Genomic DNA, 20632 nt, shown 5'->3' with positions numbered 1-20632 from the left:
TTTTTAAAACTTACTATGGAAATAATTTATTTAGTTATTTATTTTATTCTATAATCATGGTTTGGAGCTTTTATGTTTTTTAAAAACTACATTTGCCTTGAAAAAGCCACGCCGATTCAGTAATTCGCTGTGATGCTTCTCCACAAGCCAGAGGAGTTCCATTCACTTCAGCAGCAGGCCAGATTCATTCATTCACTAGTATGTGTTTAGGAGCTTCATGGCTACTAAAATTAATAGGCAATAGGTATGCCTGGCAGGTGTGAGTTTGTATCAGAAAACTCAAAAGGAAGGGGGTAGTTTCTTCACTGTATGCATTTCATATATTCTTAAAACAGGAAATAAGGAGAAGACTGACAATTCTATTGTGAATCATGATATCAAATTACAGTATTAACTTTCTGTATGATGTATAATTCAGATTTCATTTGATAGTTTCCCAGCAAATTCTCTCCCTAGCTTGTTCTCTTAGGTGCCCGACAAAGTGTTTCATTGCAATAACTATCAAGGTGTGTCTGAAGCTTTTCCCTTGGAGCAATAATGATGTTGTCAAGTTTTTCAAGTGAGACCTGCCCAGAAGTTTGGGTGGGGAAGCACACTCTGTTATACAGCATCTTCTGTGCTCCCTATTGAGGAAGTCAGAGGTAATACCTAAAGAAGCTTGAGTTAAAGAACATCTACGGAGTGTCTTTTGACAGGCACTGCCCATAAGGGGCAAAGAGTGCCCCTGGAGTGCTATAGCCCCTGCTTTGGACTTAACACATCTCAGATGCAATGGATTGGTCTCCGTGTAGGACTGGTGCTGTCCTGTTCATTTTCATGGTAAGAATGATTTTAAAGTAAAGTTTTCAAACTCTATCATTTCTTCTGAGCTGAGTTCCATTTGATGCTCTTTTTGATTTAAGTTGATGTTGGCGACTCAGGCAGTTTGTAGCAATTCTTTAAAACTGTACGTTGTAAATTAATCTTCTCTCAGGTGAAGAAACGTGGGGGGAAAGGGTACAAAAAATGCTACCTACATTGCATGTGTTCGCACTCATTTCTTGAGGGTTTTGTTTGACACTGAGAAATCCCTGATATTTTATCACAATCAAACTGTTTTACTGATTTACCCTGAAGTGGAAAAGCTGAATTAAATCTAGTGCTCCTGCATCAGACAGATTTTCAGAATCACGGTAGAAGAGCAGGTGTGCTGCAGACAGGTTCCATTGTTTGCTATTTATTTTATGTCACCGTAATTGGGGCCTGATGCAATTAAGCAAAAAGCAGATTATGGCTGAGATCATCAAATCTTGAAGATAAACTTCTCCAGTCTAAGTGGCATTGAGAGCCAATAGTGTGTATGGACTTCTAGAAGCATGTACATACAGAAGAATTAGTGGGGTGCATCTATAGTCAGCAGCTTTAGGTGTCAATATTTCTCTTATACAAGCAGTGAATCTGTGTCTAGGCAGTAAGAAATGGCAGTTGTGGAATGTGCATTCATGATGCTGAGAACAAGAGTTGTGAGACTGTAGAAAATTATAGACCTCTGTTTTTTTTTTATCATGGTCCATTTCCATTTAATTTCATTGTTCGTTGTTTATGTTGCTTTTCTAGAATCCAGAATCAATGCATGTTCTTAATGTAAAATCCTTTACTTCTTTTATACAACTGCTTCCTCTAAATGTGAGCGCATTTACTCTCAGCTAGCTGCAATATGTCAAAGTGTTGTGAGATGATACCTCAGAATAAAATCCCACAATTCATCGCTTAAAGATATCAAGTAAAGCAAGCTAAACTATTCTGTATTCAATAAAGTAAAACCAATATAGAGAGGTAATTGCTGTGTGAATAATTAAACTCTTGGCAAACAGGAAAGCCATGAATCGGCTGAATACCAGTATGTCTGGTATGACATTTTGTTGTTGTTAGTTGCAAAGTCATGTCCGACCCATTGCGACCCTATGGACAATGATCCTCCAGGCTTTCCTGCCCTCTACCATTCCCTGGAGTCCATTAGTATGACATTTGTTGTTGTTGTTAGGTGCTAAGTCATGTCCGACCCATCGTGACCCCATGGACAATGATCCTCCAGGCCTTCCTGCCCTCTACCATTCTCGGAGTCCATTTAAGTTTGCACCTATTGCTTCAGTGACTCCATCCAGCCACCTCATTCTCTGTCATCCCCTTCTTCTTTTGCCCTCAATCGCTCCCAGAATTAGGCTCTTCTCCAGGGAGTCCTTCCTTCTCATGAGGTGACCAAAGTATTTGAGTTTCATCTTCAGGATCTGGCCTTCTAAGGAGCAGTCAGGGCTGATCTCCTCTAGGACTGACCGGTTTGTTCGCCTTGCAGTCCAAGGGACTTGCAAGAGTCTTCTCCAGCACCAGACTTCAAAAGCCTCAATTCTTTGACGCTCGGCCTTCCTTATGGTCCAAATTTCACAGCCATACATTGCAACTGGGAATACCATAGCCTTGACTAGACGCACTTTTGTTGGCAGGGTGATGTCTCTGCTTTTTAGGATGCTGTCTAAATTTGCCATAGCTTTCCTCCCCAGGAGCAAGCGTCTTTTAATTTCTTTGCTGCAGTCCCCATCTGCAGTGATCTTGGAGCCCAAGAAAATAAGTATGACATTTAGATCTCTTCAAATCTGGAATGTTGCTTGCTATTAAAAATAACATTAGGCCATTTGTGCAATATTATCATTAGCCCTATTTACAAGACACACTTTCACAAAGTGAACACATGGAGAGAGGGATGGGATCACACCTGTAGGCCCTGCCCACCAACCTCCCCTAAAGAGGTCAATGAAGCTTGCTAGTGTATAGTGCATACATGTAAACCCTCTGTCTTTTTCTGATGATGCCGAGATAGCTCATGTATGTAGACTTTGTATGTATGAAGGCTACTCATATTTTTTTTGCTGAATGTATGAAGGTCTCTAGGAGTAGAAGACTAGAGGTGCAAAATTCCTGGGCCATGAGTCACACTAGTAACACTGGGGGATAGTAGTAGCCAATCTGTTCTAACAAAGGACCATGTGGGTGCCCTTCTGAATGTAAAAGAGGGGCTCAGAGGAAATCTTCATCTGGGGGCTTGTGGTGACTCTTAATAGCCTTAAATTCATAAGTTTGCAGAGGAGACAGAGAATAGAATTCCAAATGTTTTCCCCACACACACGCACACACAAACACACACGTGTTTATCCATCCATTCAATATGTGAAACATAGAAACTATAGAAAACTGAAAAATGGTATATTAACATCCATTCATTGAGCACTGTTTGAGGAGATTCTTTCTTTTAGCACAAGTGCTGGTCCAATTTTTAACAATTTCTCAAGGAAGCAGTGTGTCACGTATGCAGGCCTGGATCTAAAGGACCATGCTATCTGTTCCATTGGCTAAGAGCAGTTAGGACTTCTGTTTTCTAAATGCAGTCCTCTTCCAAAGATATTTGTAATATGACATGGATAGGAAAAGTAATTTATGTTCAAAGGGGAACAGTCAGTAATCCAGTGGGAATGAACAATCCCTTGGATGGATCTAAAACAGCTGTTTAGATCCTAGGCACAGAAGAGAAAGGCAACATAGTGTTGGGGTCAGATCTGGGACACCCTAAATTGAATCCCTGTTTTCCATGGAAACTCACCAGGTGATCTTGGACCCATCACAAGGTGGTTGTTGTGAGGATAAGATGGAGGAGGGAAGAACAATGGGATATAAATAAATAAGAGTCACACATTATTATCAACCAGAAAAGCTGTCAGAAGAACTAAGGTACTGTTGGGTTAAGGGTTAAGCTAGATGTCCTATTATACTACTTCCAACTCTAGGACTATGCTCACAAGCATAGTTGAAACACGTATCTTCTTAATGTTATGGAATATTCTGCCATAAATTGAAACATACAAGAATGTGTATTTTGTTTTGTTAATCATGGTCATAGAATCATAGAATCATAGAATCAATAAATATAATATAAATATAATAAATAAATAAAATAAATAGAGTTGGAAGGGGCCATACAGGCCATCTAGTCCAACCCCCTGCTCAATGCAGGATCAGCCCAAAGCATCCTAAAGCATCCAAGAAAAGTGTGTATCCAACCTTTGCTTGAAGACTGCCAGTGAGGGGGAGCTCACCACCTCCTTAGGCAGCCTATTCCACTGCTCATAGAATCATAGAATCATAGAATCATAGAGTTGGAAGGGGTCATACAGGCCATCTAGTCCAACCCCCTGCTCTACACAGGATCAGCCCTAAGCATCCTAAAGCATCCAAGAAAAGTGTGTATCCAACCTTTGCTTGAAGACTGCCAGTGAGGGGGAGCTCACCACCTCCTTAGGCAGCCTATTCCACTGCTCATAGAATCATAGAATCATAGAGTTGGAAGGGGTCATACAGGCCATCTAGTCCAACCCCCTGCTCTACACAGGATCAGCCCTAAGCATCCTAAAGCATCCAAGAAAAGTGTGTATCCAACCTTTGCTTGAAGACTGCCAGTGAGGGGGAGCTCACCACCTCCTTAGGCAGCCTATTCCACTGATGAACTACTCTGACTGTGAATGGTCAATATTTGATTGATTGGTAATCTTCTGGTCAACGTATCCCAGCCAGGCAAATTAACTTTTTAAAAAGCCTATCTCCTTGGGAGTTTATTCAGAGCCAGCAACTTTATATGAGGTGAATGATACTCTTTGTTTATGAGGGAGGTAGTCCACCTGGCCGTATTACTCAACACTTGCCTGATCCAAAAATACTCCTTGTAAGAAACTGAATTACATGTTTGGGCTGTGCTTGTGATGCGTGTACTGGCTTGCTTTATGAAAGCAATTTGATTTATCCAGCGTAACTTTCTTGTACCACCTGCCTTATTATAATCTCAACTTTGCTGAAACATGCTTGTAGATTCAGTGTAGTGCAGTCCTATGCAAAGTTACTCAAGTTTAAAGCGTTCGATTTCAGTAGGCCTGAATAATTACATATGAGTGTGTGTATATATTCCAAAATCTTTAAAATGAATAAACCATCTTTTCCATGATGATGTCTTTCACAAAATATTGTGATCAGAGGAAGATCTTTGAAATCTAAATAGATGCTTTTCCTGTCTGGTTTGCAACATCTAGTGACTGGGTCAGTTTAAAAAGCTGGCCACAACTGCAAGGCACAAAATGCCTCACTGCTGCAAACCTTTCCAATGTGGATTAACATCTGTCATGCCAAATTGCAATCTGGGCTCATGAGCAATCAGCCAACTTGCCACATATCTAAATTATAAGGTTAAATGACTGTAGAAAACTTCAGGGCATTTCCATTCACTGCATCCCGAGAAAACTGCAACGTATGTCTGACTAGAACATATAGAAGGCACACATTCATTGATTTTTATTTATTTTTAAACTTATAGGCTGCCCCTCTCCGAGTGGTATCGGGGCAGCTTACATCATTTTGAATAAGAATATCCTTAATTTCCCAAGATGAATATGGGAACCACCCATTCACCCGAAGGAAAGTGGCAAGTTTTCAAAGTCATTAGAAACCAGTCTTGCATCATTTAAACTCTGTTCTGAATGACAAAATCAGAGTCCAGTAGCACCTTTAAGACCAAGGTGTGAGCTTATGAGTCTGAGGAAGAGTGCTTGCACTCAAAATCTCACACCTTGAATAAATCTTTGTTGGTCTTAAAGGTGCTACTGGACTGATTTTGTTGCGCTACTTCAGACCAACATGGCTACCCATTTGAATCTGTTCTGAATGGGTAGTTTGAAATAACAAAAAAGTATTAACTATGAGACCTCTTGAACTTATTTTTTAGAATGCAAGATTTGGCCCATATTTGGTTCGTGAAGCACAATACACTGACAATGAATGAACAGAAGCAAATTCCAGGCTGAGTTTCATCATGACATCCAATGGTTCTATACAGTAATAATAGAGGCCCTGATGCAGTTCTGCTATGGAGTCAATGAGATGTGCACAGGTGATGAATGTGGAGGAGGATAAACACCCCCAACCATATCAAAAGATGCATCTAGTTGGTTAAGTAGGATTCCAATGAACACTGTGGCTCGAAAAGAAGATTATATTTGGGTATTCTATGACACATATCCAGATATATCCAGATCCAAATATTCTATCACAAATATGTGCAGAAGCCTGTTTCCACAAGTATACCACCGATACTAGACTTAGAGCATGTAAGCATCAAGTTCAAGAATCATAAAATACAAAAATGTAAATGAATTTTGTGTAACAGTGAAACAAAGCTTTTGTTTAAATAGTGTTCTTAGTTCTTGCCTAAAATTACTTAAGCACAGGTATCTAGATAGTTAGGCCCTAATCATAAACTCATTTAAGTGACAAACATGTTCCACTAAGTTGTGGTTGATTTCATTTGGAATCCTAGCCATATAATACTGTAGAGGCTTGGAGACGCCATCAAGCAGGATTTTGATGACAGAGTTACAGAACTCAAGAAGTAAATTTAATAAAAAGAAAGATCTTATCTTGCTCAGTGGGAGTTTTGGCTCAGGGATTAAATGCACAGCCCAAAGTGCTGACACAACCGCATGCTAAAATGGCACATAGATGACTAATAATGTAATGTGCTTGAATACTCAGCCCTGTTCACAGCAGTACTAAGGCTTTACTTCAAAGGGAGCAGGCTCAACCCCTAAAATGAACAGCTGTGGGAAAGAGAATAAATCAGGAATTAAGGGCATGTTCAGTCATTTGAATGCAAGTAGGTGGAGCAGGGAGTTTTCCATAATAACACATAATGTCTGGCACTCTGATAATGGTTAATTAATTCATGTTTGTAAAATAGCTTTGAAGTCAAAATTGCAGAGCAGTGATAGTAAGGCAAAGAGACTAAAGCTATTCTCACCTGCAGCTGAGCAAATGTAGAATAACTGTTCAGAATTTGGAGATTTCAGTTCAAACACCTATAATTATTCAAATAAATAATGTTTGGGATCTTTTGCCCATTGGTCTCACTCTGTCAATGTTTATGGCTTCCTAATAATTGATAAGGCCATCGGAAATTGGAAGCAATGTAACAGTAGATAATACACCCATGACCTTCCTTCCTTTGAGATCCATACCAGCACCCCAGCCCCAAGTTCTATATACACCTTAATATGTTCATATAACTCCTTTTTGTACAGTACACAGAAACAATTTAATAATGGGTGGTCAGCAGCACAAACAGAGGAAATACTTATGTTGCTGGAATTGCATTCCTTCATTGAAAAGAATGAGAAATCTTTACAGGCATCAGAATTTAATGTGCATATTAAAGTGCTGGAGCACATTAATGATCACTGGCTTGTGGTATATCTCCCATCTTTTCTCAAAGTCCAAAGAAATTTCCCATCATTTAATATACTGAACCCAGATCTTCTGCCTTCTTTTTCCTGAATTGAAACAGTTTTTGCCTTCTACACTTAATTGTCTGGCTGTTCTCTCCTTCCCACTTGATTGGGGAAGCTAGGGTGGGAGGGGAACGGTGGTTGTGTGAAGCTCCAGCCGGCACTGAAGGAGCAAAAGACTGGAGAGAGGGTTATTTCTTGCCTTTTGTCTCCTCTACAGCCAAAACAAATGTGTGTGTGGGGGGGGGGGGGGATGGAGCTTGAGGCTGCTTGTTTATTTTTCTTTTCCTGAGCAAGTGGGGTGGGGAGAACAAGGGGGGAAAGACAATCCAAAAGTCAAATCTCAACACATAGAAGGGTGGGTTTTTGAAGCACAGGCGCTTAAAAATGAAGGCAAAAATAAATCTTGGCTACCAGGAACCAGTTTTCCTGCAGTCTTTGAATTTATGCCCTGACCTATCAGTTACTGACTTCTGTGCTATGTCAGTGGTGGAGGCGTAGAGAAGAGAAAGGAAGTTCATCTGGCAAAATGCTGACATCTAGACTTGAAATACTGAGGCTCTTGGTGCACTTTTCTCAGATGTAGTGTATTATATCCACTCCTGGATATAGCATTGGAAAGGTAGTGTCACCGTAGATCAATCATAGACATTGCAGAGGGAAAATTTAAAGTGCTAAATATTAAAATGGAAATTGAATAAGGTGTAGATGAGGTTTTTTTTTTAATTTGGGGTCACAGGGGATAAAAAGCCCCATGCAGAAAAAGGCCTGGGCTCTCTGAAGCCCTAGGGCTCCCCATTCTTTCTCCTATATTCTGCCATAATGGATTGAGCCACAAGCAATTCCCAGTATTGCTGTAAAAGCAGGGAACAACCACTTCCACTGACAGGGTTACTACACCTGGAAAGAAGGCAGAGTCTGGATGCCTACTCTTGCCTCAAACCGCCTCCTTTCTCTCCCTTCCAGTCCTGCTTGGGTGTGGCAGGAAGGCATAGCCAGCTGACATCACTTCTGGCCTGGTTCCCAGGCTCCTCAAAACCTGAAAAATATTTCAGGGGCTCCTCCATGATCAAAAGGTTGGACAAGTCTGCTCTAATGTATTTAACTATATATTATTAAAACATTAGAGCATATTAATTGTTGCCAAAATTATTCACAGTTAAAACAAATGTATTCTTGAAAATGTTACTGAATGTCTATGAATACTTTTTCCCTCCAGTGTTACCCCAAATGTCCATTTTTCCCCAGACCAAATTTTTCATGCTGTACATTTGGAATGAGGATGTGGAATGGTGTAGTATAACCCAGTCTCAGAAACAAAGCTGGAACAGTACTTGGATGGGAGACTACTAAGGAAGATTTTGTATGGGAAGGCAGTGGCAAACCACTTCTGCTTAATCACTTACCTTGAAAACCCTGTGGAGTCACCCTAAGTCAGCTGCTACTTGATGTCACTTTACCCCCCCCCCAAACACACACACACACATTTAGAATAAGTGAAATGCTTGTAAGGTAAGGGTTTTGTCACTCAGAAACAAACTATATTTCACAAGAGGTTCCCCTCCCCAGTATTTCTCAAAATTTCTTCTGTAATAATTGAAAAAGTCCTCAGACCTTTTCATACAGCCCATTTTCAGTCCTCTTTAAAAGCACTGCACTTAAATGAGAAAATACTTTATTGGTGTTTGGTTATTTGATTGGAAAAATTTTTTTGGGGGGGGGTCCTCTTAGAAAACATTTTTGCCTCATTTTTCTCCAGAATTTTTCAAGGTCTTCTCATATCTGTATGGCAGTGGGGAAATGTGAGGAACCTAATGGCAGCCAAAAGATCAGAACATATGGATTTTGTCAGGATAACAAGGGGATTGATTGCTTAAAAGCCTGGTGTCTTCTTCGCTACAGCTGCCAGTATTTCCGGATGGCTGTGCTGAAGTAAACACCAGGCTTTTAAGAAACCAATTCCCTTGTTGTCCTAATAGAATCCATTAATGAATATGTAGTGAGTCTGAGACTGTACCTTGGTATGATTGTGCATGTGGAACATAGGTAGGTCACACGTACAGAAGTTTGCCCATTTCACATCTACTTCCACTCCCTTCAGCGGTTGCAGGAGAAATTCCTTCCACTTAGATGGTTCCCACTGCCACACCCTGATTTCAGCATGATTACCTTTTTACATTACTATAAGCAGTCTTTGAAGACTTGGTACAGTATTAGTGCATTATAACATTGCTAAGTAGAGCTGATAACAAAATGAGCAAGCTTTGACATTATTCTTCATTAGAAGAAGAAGAAGAAGAAGAGTTGGTTCTTATATGCCGCTTTTCCCTACCCGAAGGAGGCTCAAAGCGGCTTACAGTTGCCTTCCCATTCCTCTCCCCACAACAGACACCCTGTGGGGTGGGTGAGGCTGAGAGAGCTCTGATATCACTGCCCGGTCAGAACAGTTTTATCAGCGCCGTGGCGAGCCCAAGGTCACCCAGCTGGCTGCATGTGGGGGAGCGCAGAATCGAACCTGGCATGCCAGATTACAAGTCCACACTCCTAACCACTATGCCAAACTGGCAATCAGAGTAGTCCAGCGAGGCAACTGAATTCCCTCCTCGGAGACTTGGGATCAAGCCCTATTGCTGCAGATCCCCCCTTAGAGAAGTAACTGTCTCCCAATCTCTTTTCTCTATATAAATGAAACAGTGGGCTATATCACAACATTGTTTTGAAAACAAATCAATTGAACTAGCTGTCCACAGAAATCTGATATGAGTAGCTCATTTCAACATAAAGGCTTAGATCTATGGTAACCAACTCCAGGTTGGAAATTTTCTGGAGATCTGAGAGCGCATCCTGAGAGGGTAGCATTTGAGGAGGGGCCTCAGGGAGGTATAATAACCTAGAGACCACCCTCCAAACAAGATTTTTCTCCAGGGGAACCAATCTCTGTGATCTTGAGGTCTGGTGTAGTGCTGGGAAATCTCCAAGATCCACCTGAGGACTGGCAACCCTACTTTTGAATCTGCTGGAGAATTTCTGTGTGCAAAAGGGGAACCATTCTTGCTAATCTCCTTTGCTGTGACTGACTCCTACTCACTCTGACTCTCCTCTCATGCATTTTGGATTTAGAATACAGAAGGACTTTCTCAGAGGAACTACAGACTACAAAAGGAGTTTCCTAGAGGGACTTTTCCAGACACTTCTTCTTCAGGGGGAAAAATCCCATCTGTCTCCAGAAATATTCTGGTGGATTCAAGCCAACATTTGTTCATTTTAGGAACACTAGATTAGAATTGGTATTTTCTACTCAAGATATTAAAGAATGCCTCTGTTGAATAAAGTTTCTGAATTAAGTAGGCCAAGCATTGAAGCTGTTTGCAACATTCAAGAAGAAGCTTTACAAAAATGTGCACAACTCTTCTGCTTGAAACAACAGCTTTCTGGATTCAGTGTTCTTTTAAATACGACATCAATATCACAACCTTTTTTCATTTAGGAGAGCTTTATGCTACCTCTTCAGAGCCCTGCGTAGTTTATAATCAAAATAATACATTACCAAAACCAAGCCATTAAATCAACGGTCTGAAAGTTGGGGGCACTATTTTTCTGAACAGCTGCACACACTCTTGATAATAGTATTGATGCCAAAAAGTTTACTTGTATTTCCACTGAGTGAAACAAGAAAATAGCTCTATCCATGGCCAAGTATAATCTGAGATATTGGATAACACTTTATACAAGCAAATTGATTGACAAACTAATTAAAACCCTACTGAAATTAATACCCCCTAGTAACTTTTGTTTTTTATGGACTGCTCAAAACCTGAAAAAAATTATGGATGCTGGGGTCATTAAAAACCACAGGGAAAACTACATCCAAGCACTGGATTGTGGGTCAGGGAAGCATATAAGAGAGTGTGAAAGATTAGAGGTAGCAATTTAGGATAGTCATCAATCTGTTAAAGCCTTATATTAAAATTGTGTATAAACTAGCTTAACACCCATTGTCACTAAAGAACTGTATTTAAACAGGTATATCTTATTAGAAACAAAATAACAAAGGAACAGCTACTTTGTCTATAAAGATGGGTGTGGACTACAAACAACAAGCATGGGCCTATTTAAAGTCAGTGTTGAGCTTTGACTTGTCATCCCGTGAGAAAGTCCTTTTATTTTGGCTCAAGTTTAGTGGATGATTTTTAATTTGTGCAGTGCTTTCTATTGCAAGATGCATAACTTCTGATTTTAAATCTGGAAAAAATCACTTAGCTAACAAAATGCCTATAATAATTTTCTTTTTCGTGGCTTGATGTACTGGTTAAGAGCAGTGGCTTCTGCTCTCGACGAGCCAGGCTTGATTTCCCACATCTCTGCATGCAACCAGATGGGTGACCAAGGGCTCATCGCAGTCTTGTTAGAAGCTGTTCTCACAGATCAGTTCTGTCAGCTCTCTCAGCCCCACCTACCTCACAGGATGTCTCAGGAGAGGAAGGGAAGGTGGTTGTAAGCCATTTTGAGACTCCTTCAGGTGGGGGGAAAAGGGGTATAAAAACTAACTCTTCTTTTTTCATATGTTTTAAATATTGGTTTGGACTGTATGGTTTAGTGTTGCTGTTTTAACAATTTTAAATTATTAATTGGCTTTTTCTTGTTTTATATTATACATTTTAAATAAATTTGCTGCAAAACCCTTCAAGAGGTGTTCTGGAGAAGCAGCCAAAAACAAAATAAGCAAAATAAATAATGCATGAATGTATAAATAATTTTTTTCAAACATTTCTCTCATGAAACCAATCAATAGTGTCCTCCCAAAGATTCATTAATTCATCCATTTTTGCTCCCTTTCCTTCCAGGAGCTCAAAACCACAAACATGGAACCTCCATTCTTTTGGAAGACGTAATGAGTTAAATTCAACCAAACTATGTTTGCAATTAAATAATGAAGGAAAGAACTTACAGCATAACCCTTAAAATAAGAGGAAAAGTTGCTTCTGAAAGTTCTCTATCATGGGAGGATGTAAAGTGTTTTTCTATCCACTTCTCTGGGAAAGTAGCTGATAGTCCACTACCTTACCATGTTTTCTGCACGTTTTCATTAATCCTTACATGTGTTCAGTAATACCTGCATAGACATCATTGGAGGCCCTGCTTTCTTCCAAGATGGGCATGTGGCAACCCCATCGAGGACCTTCTCAGTCATGCCACCAATGTCCTAGATCTCTCTACCCAGAGATACTCACCTGTCCCCTTCTATTACCATCTCCTACCAGCAACTCTGGACATTTTCATTTCATTTGGCATTCCCTTGGTGATTCCTGCTTTCTGCTCAATGTTTTAATTGCTGTTTTTATGTATTTGCACTTTAATTCTATTACTATTGATTTATTATTACAATCCTAGACCAGCCAACAAAAATGGATTTCAGAATACATATTCCGCGGTACTGAAATATCAAAAGTGGCATACAAAAAATAGTATACAACAGCATAAAGTACATAAACTACAGAATAAAATCATTTCTTCCTCATTTAGCTTCTGAGTCTAGAGCCAGCCATCCAAACTTGGCCACTTTAAAAATTAATTCTTTATTCCTACCTAATAGCATCCTAGACCGATTATGCATAGGGCAGACTGCCCAAGCTTGCGGCGACAGGGCTTCAGGGCAAATCCCCAATTATGGCTGACGCTGCCATCCTGGGTGCCGCTGAGCCCTGGCCCGACCCAGGCCCTCAGAAGGTTCATGGTAAGGGAATGCGGATTCTTCTGTGTTTCCAGAGATGCTGCAGGTGATGGCGAGGGCTAGGCCAGGCCAGCCTCATGCATAATCGGAGCCGTGGAGCTGAACAGGGCGTCCCCTCACCCCACCTTGGTAGGAGAGCAGCATGCCGCTCCCCGCCATTGTGCCGTGGGGGCCCCATGCCCCCTGCTGCTGCCACCATCACGCAACATCTTGGGATTTCCAGCCCCAATGTTTTGTGCACATGCGCAAAACGCTAGGGCAGTCTGCATATGCTGGGGGATTCCCTCCCCCATGCACACATGGAAAGCACCAGGGCATGCTGCCCCGATGCAATGCCCGGCAGCAACCCACCGTGGCTGCTGCTGTGCATAATGGGTCCGAGAGTGGTGATGCATTCTCTGTCTCCCAGGGGAGCCTTGAGTTATAGGAATGATGAAATCCTCACAAATCCTCATGTAGATTTTACAATCAAAGTTGACATGTTCTAGACTTTCTGCATTCCCATCACAACAGAGGTGTACCTTAACTCTTTTTTTTAACTTGTGTGTATTTTAGAGAGGGCCATTTTAATGATTTTAAAATGTGATTTTTATCACTTGTGCCTTAAATTGTTAGTGAACCTTCTTGGTGAACCTTCTAAAGGCATAACAGCAGAATATAAATTTTATAAATAAATAAATAAAAGTAAATATTTGAAGGAGCTGATTTGGAGTTAATACTGGGAGATGCCAGAACATGTCAAGCAGCTCTTAAAACAGACTAGATGTTCAGCTTGACAAAACAAACAGCTTCGTTGTGCTAACAGAAATGTAATGAAAAGGAGACCTAACTAAGATTTTCTGGCAGGAGGATTTAGTGCTCAGAATTAAATGCATAATAATACCAAGGGCCATCACAAATAATTTTAGACGATTTACCACCAAGTTTAAAATGTTTTTAGAAGCAAGCTTCTGCAAGCACAAACTCACATCTCCTCGTGCTTTCTTTCAGGCTGCTCCCAAAAACATGGTCAATCAAGTAGAGACCTGTTGTCAGAAAGTGGAGCAGCTAAAGCTTGGCTCTGGTGTGTGTGTGTGGTCCTTTGGATCCTGGACAGAATTATGATTGAGTTCAGTAGAAACAAGACTAGAATATTTGTCTGAAACAATATCATAGCCCCAGTATCTATTCATCTGCTAGTTCATTAAGAAAGCATAAGACTAGACACCTTTAATACTATTTAGCCTCCTAAGAACCTCCATTCACTTTCTAAAAGCAGGTTTCTTTTCCTCAAGACTGTGGAACACTGTTTGGTGAACAACTGCGGATGGGACTAATCCCCTGGTCGCTGTTTGCCACAGCGAGGGACCCCATGCCACACAGGGGTCTAGCAGGAAAGGAGACTGTGGACCCCCAACCCTGGAATCCCCTGGGGTGGTGCAAGCACAAATGCACAGAGCAGGAGATGGTGAACATAGAGGGATGGGCCAAGTACCTATATAAGGGCCTGCCCAGAGGCATTCAGCCTCTGTACCTCTCCCCACCATGAGGCTTCCTACCCAGCCCATCCTCTTGTTATGTTTGTTCTGTTTTACCAAGGGGGGGAGGTGTTTATACTGCCACAGCTTGCGAGTTCTGAGCATGGGGTGGATCCATTGCTGGAGTAGGCCTAGCACACAAACTGGCCTACTCGTTTGAGGGTTACTCCATAAGAGGCTATGTGCAAACAGAGCCAGGTGGCTTCCACTCACAGAGGAGGGAGCCGTGACAGATGGACCACATTTCTGGGTGGCCAGGGAACTCAACAGAGGCTAATGCCCAGTGGGTTCCCTACCTTCAGCCACCTCTCAAGGGCCTCAGCAGACCATTGGGGGCCCAGGGATCCAGGCAGACTTGCCAGAGGGATCTATGGCTGGTGTAAGAGGCTGGTGTAAGAGGCTGCCTTGTGGCTGACTTGCCACAAGAGAGCTGGATCCTGGTTCCCCATGCTGCGCAAATGCTCTGTGATTAATAAACTTTTCGCCAAGTTTATGCCAACAAGATGGTTGCCAGTATCCTTATTGAGGTATGGATAGTGTCCCCCTGCAAGTCAAGCAAAACAAACTGATGCTGCTAGCAAAGCTTCAAACTGAGATCATCTTATCACACTAGTCTTTATCAAAAAGGAAATCTATATTGTGGAATCAGAATAAAGCTTTTCCTTAATAAGGATGAGTTATACCTTTTGATGTAAATTTGTTTCTGTGAGCTTTGGCTTGTTTCTAGTTTTTATTTAATAGTTATTTTATTTTATTTTATTATAGCAATAATATAATGATATTATTATAATTATACTCCTATAGCCCACTATTTCCCATAGGCTCAGGGCGGGTAACATCAAAATTAACAATACATTTAGATAAATTATAGCAATAATATCAATTAAATAAATGAATTCTGAGTTTTAAAATTAAATTTGGTTTAAAAGCCATCTCTTCATTATAGTTAAAAGTCTCAGGGTGGAGGGCTTGGTCAGTGTTTGGCCAATTTCTTTAAGATGGTACTCTATTGCAGATAGAGAGGCCAGCATTTGCTGGTGTTAATTTCCTGGCCTCAACTGTAGGCCTGGTAGAACCACTCTCTCATACAGGCCTTCTGGAATTGTTTAAAATCTAAGAGGGCCCTGATTTCATTAGGCAGAGCATTCCACCAAGTTGGGACCAAGGCTCAAAGCCATGGCCCTGGTCTAAGTCAGATTTATTTCCTTGCAGCCAGGGACCCTTAGCAAAATTTGGTTATATGATCTTAGTGCTCTCTGGTTATCTAGTTAACTAGACATTGTGTCATTTCTAGCCAACATTCACTTGAGAAATGAAACCAAGTACCAGTTCCTGGGTTAATGTGGGGTTTAAATCAGATCCTCAGCAGCATATGTGTTGAATATAAAATGAGAATTACTGAAGATGCATATAAAGCGAAATTAAGGGAACACTTGTACATACATTTACTGTAACTTGATTCACTAACAGGTAGATAGTTATTTTATTTATTCATGTAATCTATTCAGTGTGAAAAAGTCACATTTATAGGGAAAGGTGTTAGTTCTGTTAATGACAGAGGGAAGTGACACAAAGGAGGAAAGTTGTCCAAAGAAAGAAAAGATATTGCAGCTGGTGTGGGCTTATATGGTGGCAGTCTGGGGCAGGATCCCACACATCCACTCTGTCTTTTTTACTCTCCATCATAATCCTAAACCTTTGAGCATTTTTTAGAATTTTAAGAAAAAACAATGGGCACCCTCACAAAATGGCTGCTGAGGGGATGCCAGTCAGAAGTTGAATGCCATGAGATATGGGGCAAATCATAACATATTAGCTGGTTTCACAAAACATTGTCAAACTAAACATCCCTCATTTAGGGTTGTCATCTCTTCATTGGTAAATTTGGGATAGACTCTGAAGAAGGCAGATTTGATTAGGGGAGTGACCTCAACAGGATATAACGCCATATAATCCACCCTCCAAATAAGCCTTTTGTCTAGGGAATCTGATCCCTGTAAGCTGTAATAATAGCTGTAATTTTGCAAGATATCCAGGCCCCACATGGAAATTAGCATCCTGGGCCCATTCCATAAATGTTGGCTAATGCACTTTCAATGTACTTTTACAACTGGATTTTCCTGTACAAACCAGAAGGAAAATCTACTTCTAAAGTGCATTATCTAACATGTGCAGAATGGGCCCTACAGTAAAAATAGCACGTTACATTCCAAGGAATCTCAAGAAAGGACTAACTTCTCACTTTGGGAAAGATATATTGTGTGGTTTTCATTTTCAAGGAATTAAAAGGTCTGCTCTCTATATGGCTGAGGGAAAGATGACCAAAATCAGGCACAGAAGAGAAAATTTGTATGCATCATCACACTGAAGGCAAGTTGTTATGAGCTTCCTACCCAGGGTGATTTCAGCTCAATGCTAGCAGAGACCAAGTAGAGACTCCATTTTGTTCTGTTCTATGTATGGTCATTTAGATTTTATTCCAATAATTATAAACAAGCACGTCAGCGCCATCACCAATATAGACAATGAGACTATTAATGATGCAAAATGTAAAGTTCTATATTTAAGTAGGAAAAATCAGATGCATCATTATAAGATGGGGGGACTTGTCTTTACAGTAGGATATACAAAAAGTATCTAGGGGTCTTAGTAGAGCAAACACTGAACATGAGTCAGCAGCGTGACTTGGTGGCTTAAAAGGCAAATGGAATTCTGGGCTGTATCAAAAGAAGTATAGTGTCCAGATTATATGAGGTGATGGTGCTGCTTTACTCTATTCTGGTTAGACCTCACTTAAACAAACTGGAGTGTGTCCAGAGATGGGCAAGAAGATGGTGAGAAGTTTGGAGACCGAGGAAAGATTGAGGGACCTTGGCCTGTTTAGGTTGGAGAGAAGATGAGTGAAAGTTGATATGGAGGATGGAGCAGAGTTGTTTTCTGTTGCCTCAGAGGGTCAGACCAGAACCAGATGGTTGGAGTTAATTCAAAAGAACTTTAGGCTAAACATCCAGAAGAAGTTCCTGACAGAGCAGTTCCTTAATGGAACAAGCTTCCTTGTGAGATGGTGGGTTCTTATTTGGAAGTTTTTAAGCAGAGGCCATATAGTCATCTGAGAGAAATTTGATTCTGCGAACTTAAGCAGATTGTGAGTAGCTGGGTAGAAATAACTTGGCTCTTGTGGCCCTTTCTGGCATGCCCAGGGAAATACCAATTGCCACTTTAGGATCAGGAAGTGAATTTCTTCCAAGCCAGACTGGCCAGGAGTTCTGATGTAAATCTTAGAATAGCCATCAAGTCACTTATGTTGTTTATTGGATATTATATCAGTGTATCCAGTCAACTTCCCCATTTTTTTCTTCCAGCACCTGAAAAACATCAGGGGCCATTTCGCACAACCGCCTATGTAGCTAAATCTGAGCACTATCGTAAAGCGCTGCAATTAATAGTGGCAGGTCTTGGTAACACACACAGCCATTTCTATCGGGAAAAAGTCTCTCCCACTAGCGCTGTTCTCGTAAAGCACAATTTTCTAGTCTCGCCGGAATCGCAACAAAGGAGGCGATATTTTTTCACGCTTCCTCCCACCCCTGGCCTTCAATCAAACAGAACAGCCAATGAACGGCTGTGTTCGTGCTTCCCTTTAAAAACTCTTTTTTAAAACCCCAAAACACCAGTAGCAACACATATTTGTTCATTCCATGTATCAGAAAGACCTTTTTCACTGGCGAAGGTGCTGGCGCTTAATCGTTTACACACTGTTAAAGTTAAAAAAAAATCCCTCCCCCATGGGTACAATTTCTGGCCAAAATTACAGGCAGTGTCAAACAAGGGGCTGTATTTTGCTCAGAAACTTTAAAGACAATTGCGGAAGGGAGCTTTGTTATACTGTTAAGCACTTCTGAATTGCTTGTGGAGGGATTTCAGCCAAAGAAGAATCGCTTATTCATTGCTTTTGCTGGTTTAAGGGGGGGGGGGGAAATGGTGATTGCGATGCTGGAAGCTCGGGTGTGAGAGCTTAGGGAGGGACATGCTTGCCACCACTATACTGAGAATGCACATGTCTTTTTCGGATGTGTTGCCGGTTGTTCTCAGTAGTCAAGCGGGTTTTTTTAGGGGGAATCCACTTTTGTGGATTTCCCGAAAAGCACTACAATGAAGCGATTTTTGCGGGAGTTTTGCAGGAGTGTTGCAGATTGTGTACAACGTTATGCGTAATGTTAAAAAAATAGCATTACACAATGGTAAGACTTCAGCAAAATTAAAGCCATGCAGAATGGACCCAGGTTTCCAGGCGGTCTCCTGCTATAATGAGAGATCTGGTAACACTAAAATGGAGTTTATTTCTATAATGCATATAAGGTAGAAGTTTGAAGGAGGGTTGGTTTGTTTAGCACATTATGCACCTTATCACTGGAAATTTACCCCGAAGTCCCTTGTACTTAACTCTTTTCTTCTTGTTCCATTCACAGGTGCTCCTGGAATTCAGCACTAGCTTTCATGTTGAGGTAATTTAATTGCTGAAATTTAATTACTATTGTTATTTGTTAGTATTTTCTACAAATCTTCGCTGTTATAAATGAATTGAAAACTTGCTGACAGGCTATATAGTTTGAACCAATGTGTGAAAATCTGTCTTCTTCAACTCTGTATCCCTTATTTAGAGTTCATGGCCTTTCTTGCATGTGTACGCAGCCTGAAGTTTTTCCCTACAGCCCACCTGCCTCCTTCAGATCTCTGACTAAGACCTCCTCAGTAGTGGTGTACTGCATGGCTACCCTTAAAGCATATGAAGCCCCTCCTCCTATCTATGCCTGCTTGGCTCCATAGCCTCCAGTATCCTTAGTACAATCCAAATCTCTATCCTACAATCTTGCTGTGGTATACCATCTCTCATCTTTAACCCTCCATTTCCTTCAAAATAGCAGCCAAGGTTCACAGCAGTCCACGGCTGACTTTCGCTCACAGGAGGTAAAATATGTGTGACCATGATATTGTATCAATTCAACCAATAGCTTGGATGGAGATTTTACTTTTTATCAGAATTCAGAACAGTTAGAGTAATTCTGGCATGTTTTTTACTTCAGGTGAAAGAATGGGATAAAAACGGTGTGGAGAGGTGGAAAACATCTCGGAGGCAAAAACGAGAATGGATTAAATTTGCTGCTGCCATTAGGGAAGGGGAAGATAATTCAAAGAGAAATCCCATTGCCAAGGTACGTTCCAAGCACATTAGAATCAATACTGTTCAACCATCTGAAATTACTAAATTAACGAGTGCTCCTTCCAGAACACTTTATTTTGGTCTGTTCTGTTAGTAACAAGCCTTAGAACTGGAATCTGCTTTCTGTGCTAGGGTTGGGTTCTGAAAAAACAAGGTGGCAATAAAGTGTGTTAAATACATCCAGAGTGCCCTGTCCCCAGCTTCTCAGAATCAAGGGGTAAGGGTTCCCAAGCAAGCACTGTCTTTCTCTCTCATGTCTGAACCCGGCGGCCAGAGAACCTTGCTTTTGAGAAATTATGCCCTACTGCGTCATCTGTTGTTGCAGATAGTTTTCCAGTTCTTGTCATTCAATTTTGTGAAAGATGAAAGTATTTTGCAGCAACTGAGGGATTTGGCTGACCCTCTGCTGCTTTTAAGGTATCTGGGCACCTTGCTTTCTGAGTACTCTGCCTTGGGGTTTTTCCACACAAACAGTGCAAATCCCTGCCTGCCCTCCTTACACAAGTCGCTTGGTTTATCGGATACCAGCAATGATGTGAGGAATTGTACAACCTGGAGGACTTCCTTCTTCTCCTCCTTGCAAAAGCATAGAGTTATCTACTTAAAGCATAGAGATATCTACTTCTGTTATCAGCTTCATCCTAGGACTTGTTGAAGACAACTGGGAGAAGAAGTGACTAGGGGGCATGGGAAAGGAGCCCAATGTGTAGAACCTCAACCAAGGAGAGAGCAGCTCAGAAAAACTGGAGCCTCATCAGGTGGATAGGGTTGCTTACTACTTCATTCTAGTAATGGCCCAATTCTAGTAATA

General features: G+C 41.0%; 1 protein-coding gene across 1 annotated transcript in view; it reads left to right on the top strand.

Annotated features, from left to right (window-relative positions):
* The first annotated feature begins 565 nt into the window (after positions 1-565).
* The window catches only part of LOC143844824 (desmoglein-4-like), a 44958-nt gene continuing 24891 nt past the window's right edge, over positions 566-20632 (top strand). The window contains exons 1-3 of the mRNA XM_077352521.1: positions 566-819; positions 19070-19105; positions 19685-19813. Coding sequence (XP_077208636.1) covers positions 772-819; positions 19070-19105; positions 19685-19813 — 213 coding nt within the window. The 5' untranslated portion in view covers positions 566-771. The remainder of the gene's footprint in view (positions 820-19069; positions 19106-19684; positions 19814-20632) is intronic.

Source organism: Paroedura picta, chromosome 9 (assembly GCF_049243985.1).
Source record: "Paroedura picta isolate Pp20150507F chromosome 9, Ppicta_v3.0, whole genome shotgun sequence".
Taxonomy (NCBI): Eukaryota; Metazoa; Chordata; class Lepidosauria; order Squamata; family Gekkonidae; genus Paroedura; species Paroedura picta.
This window is presented reverse-complemented; position numbering and strand designations above follow the sequence as displayed.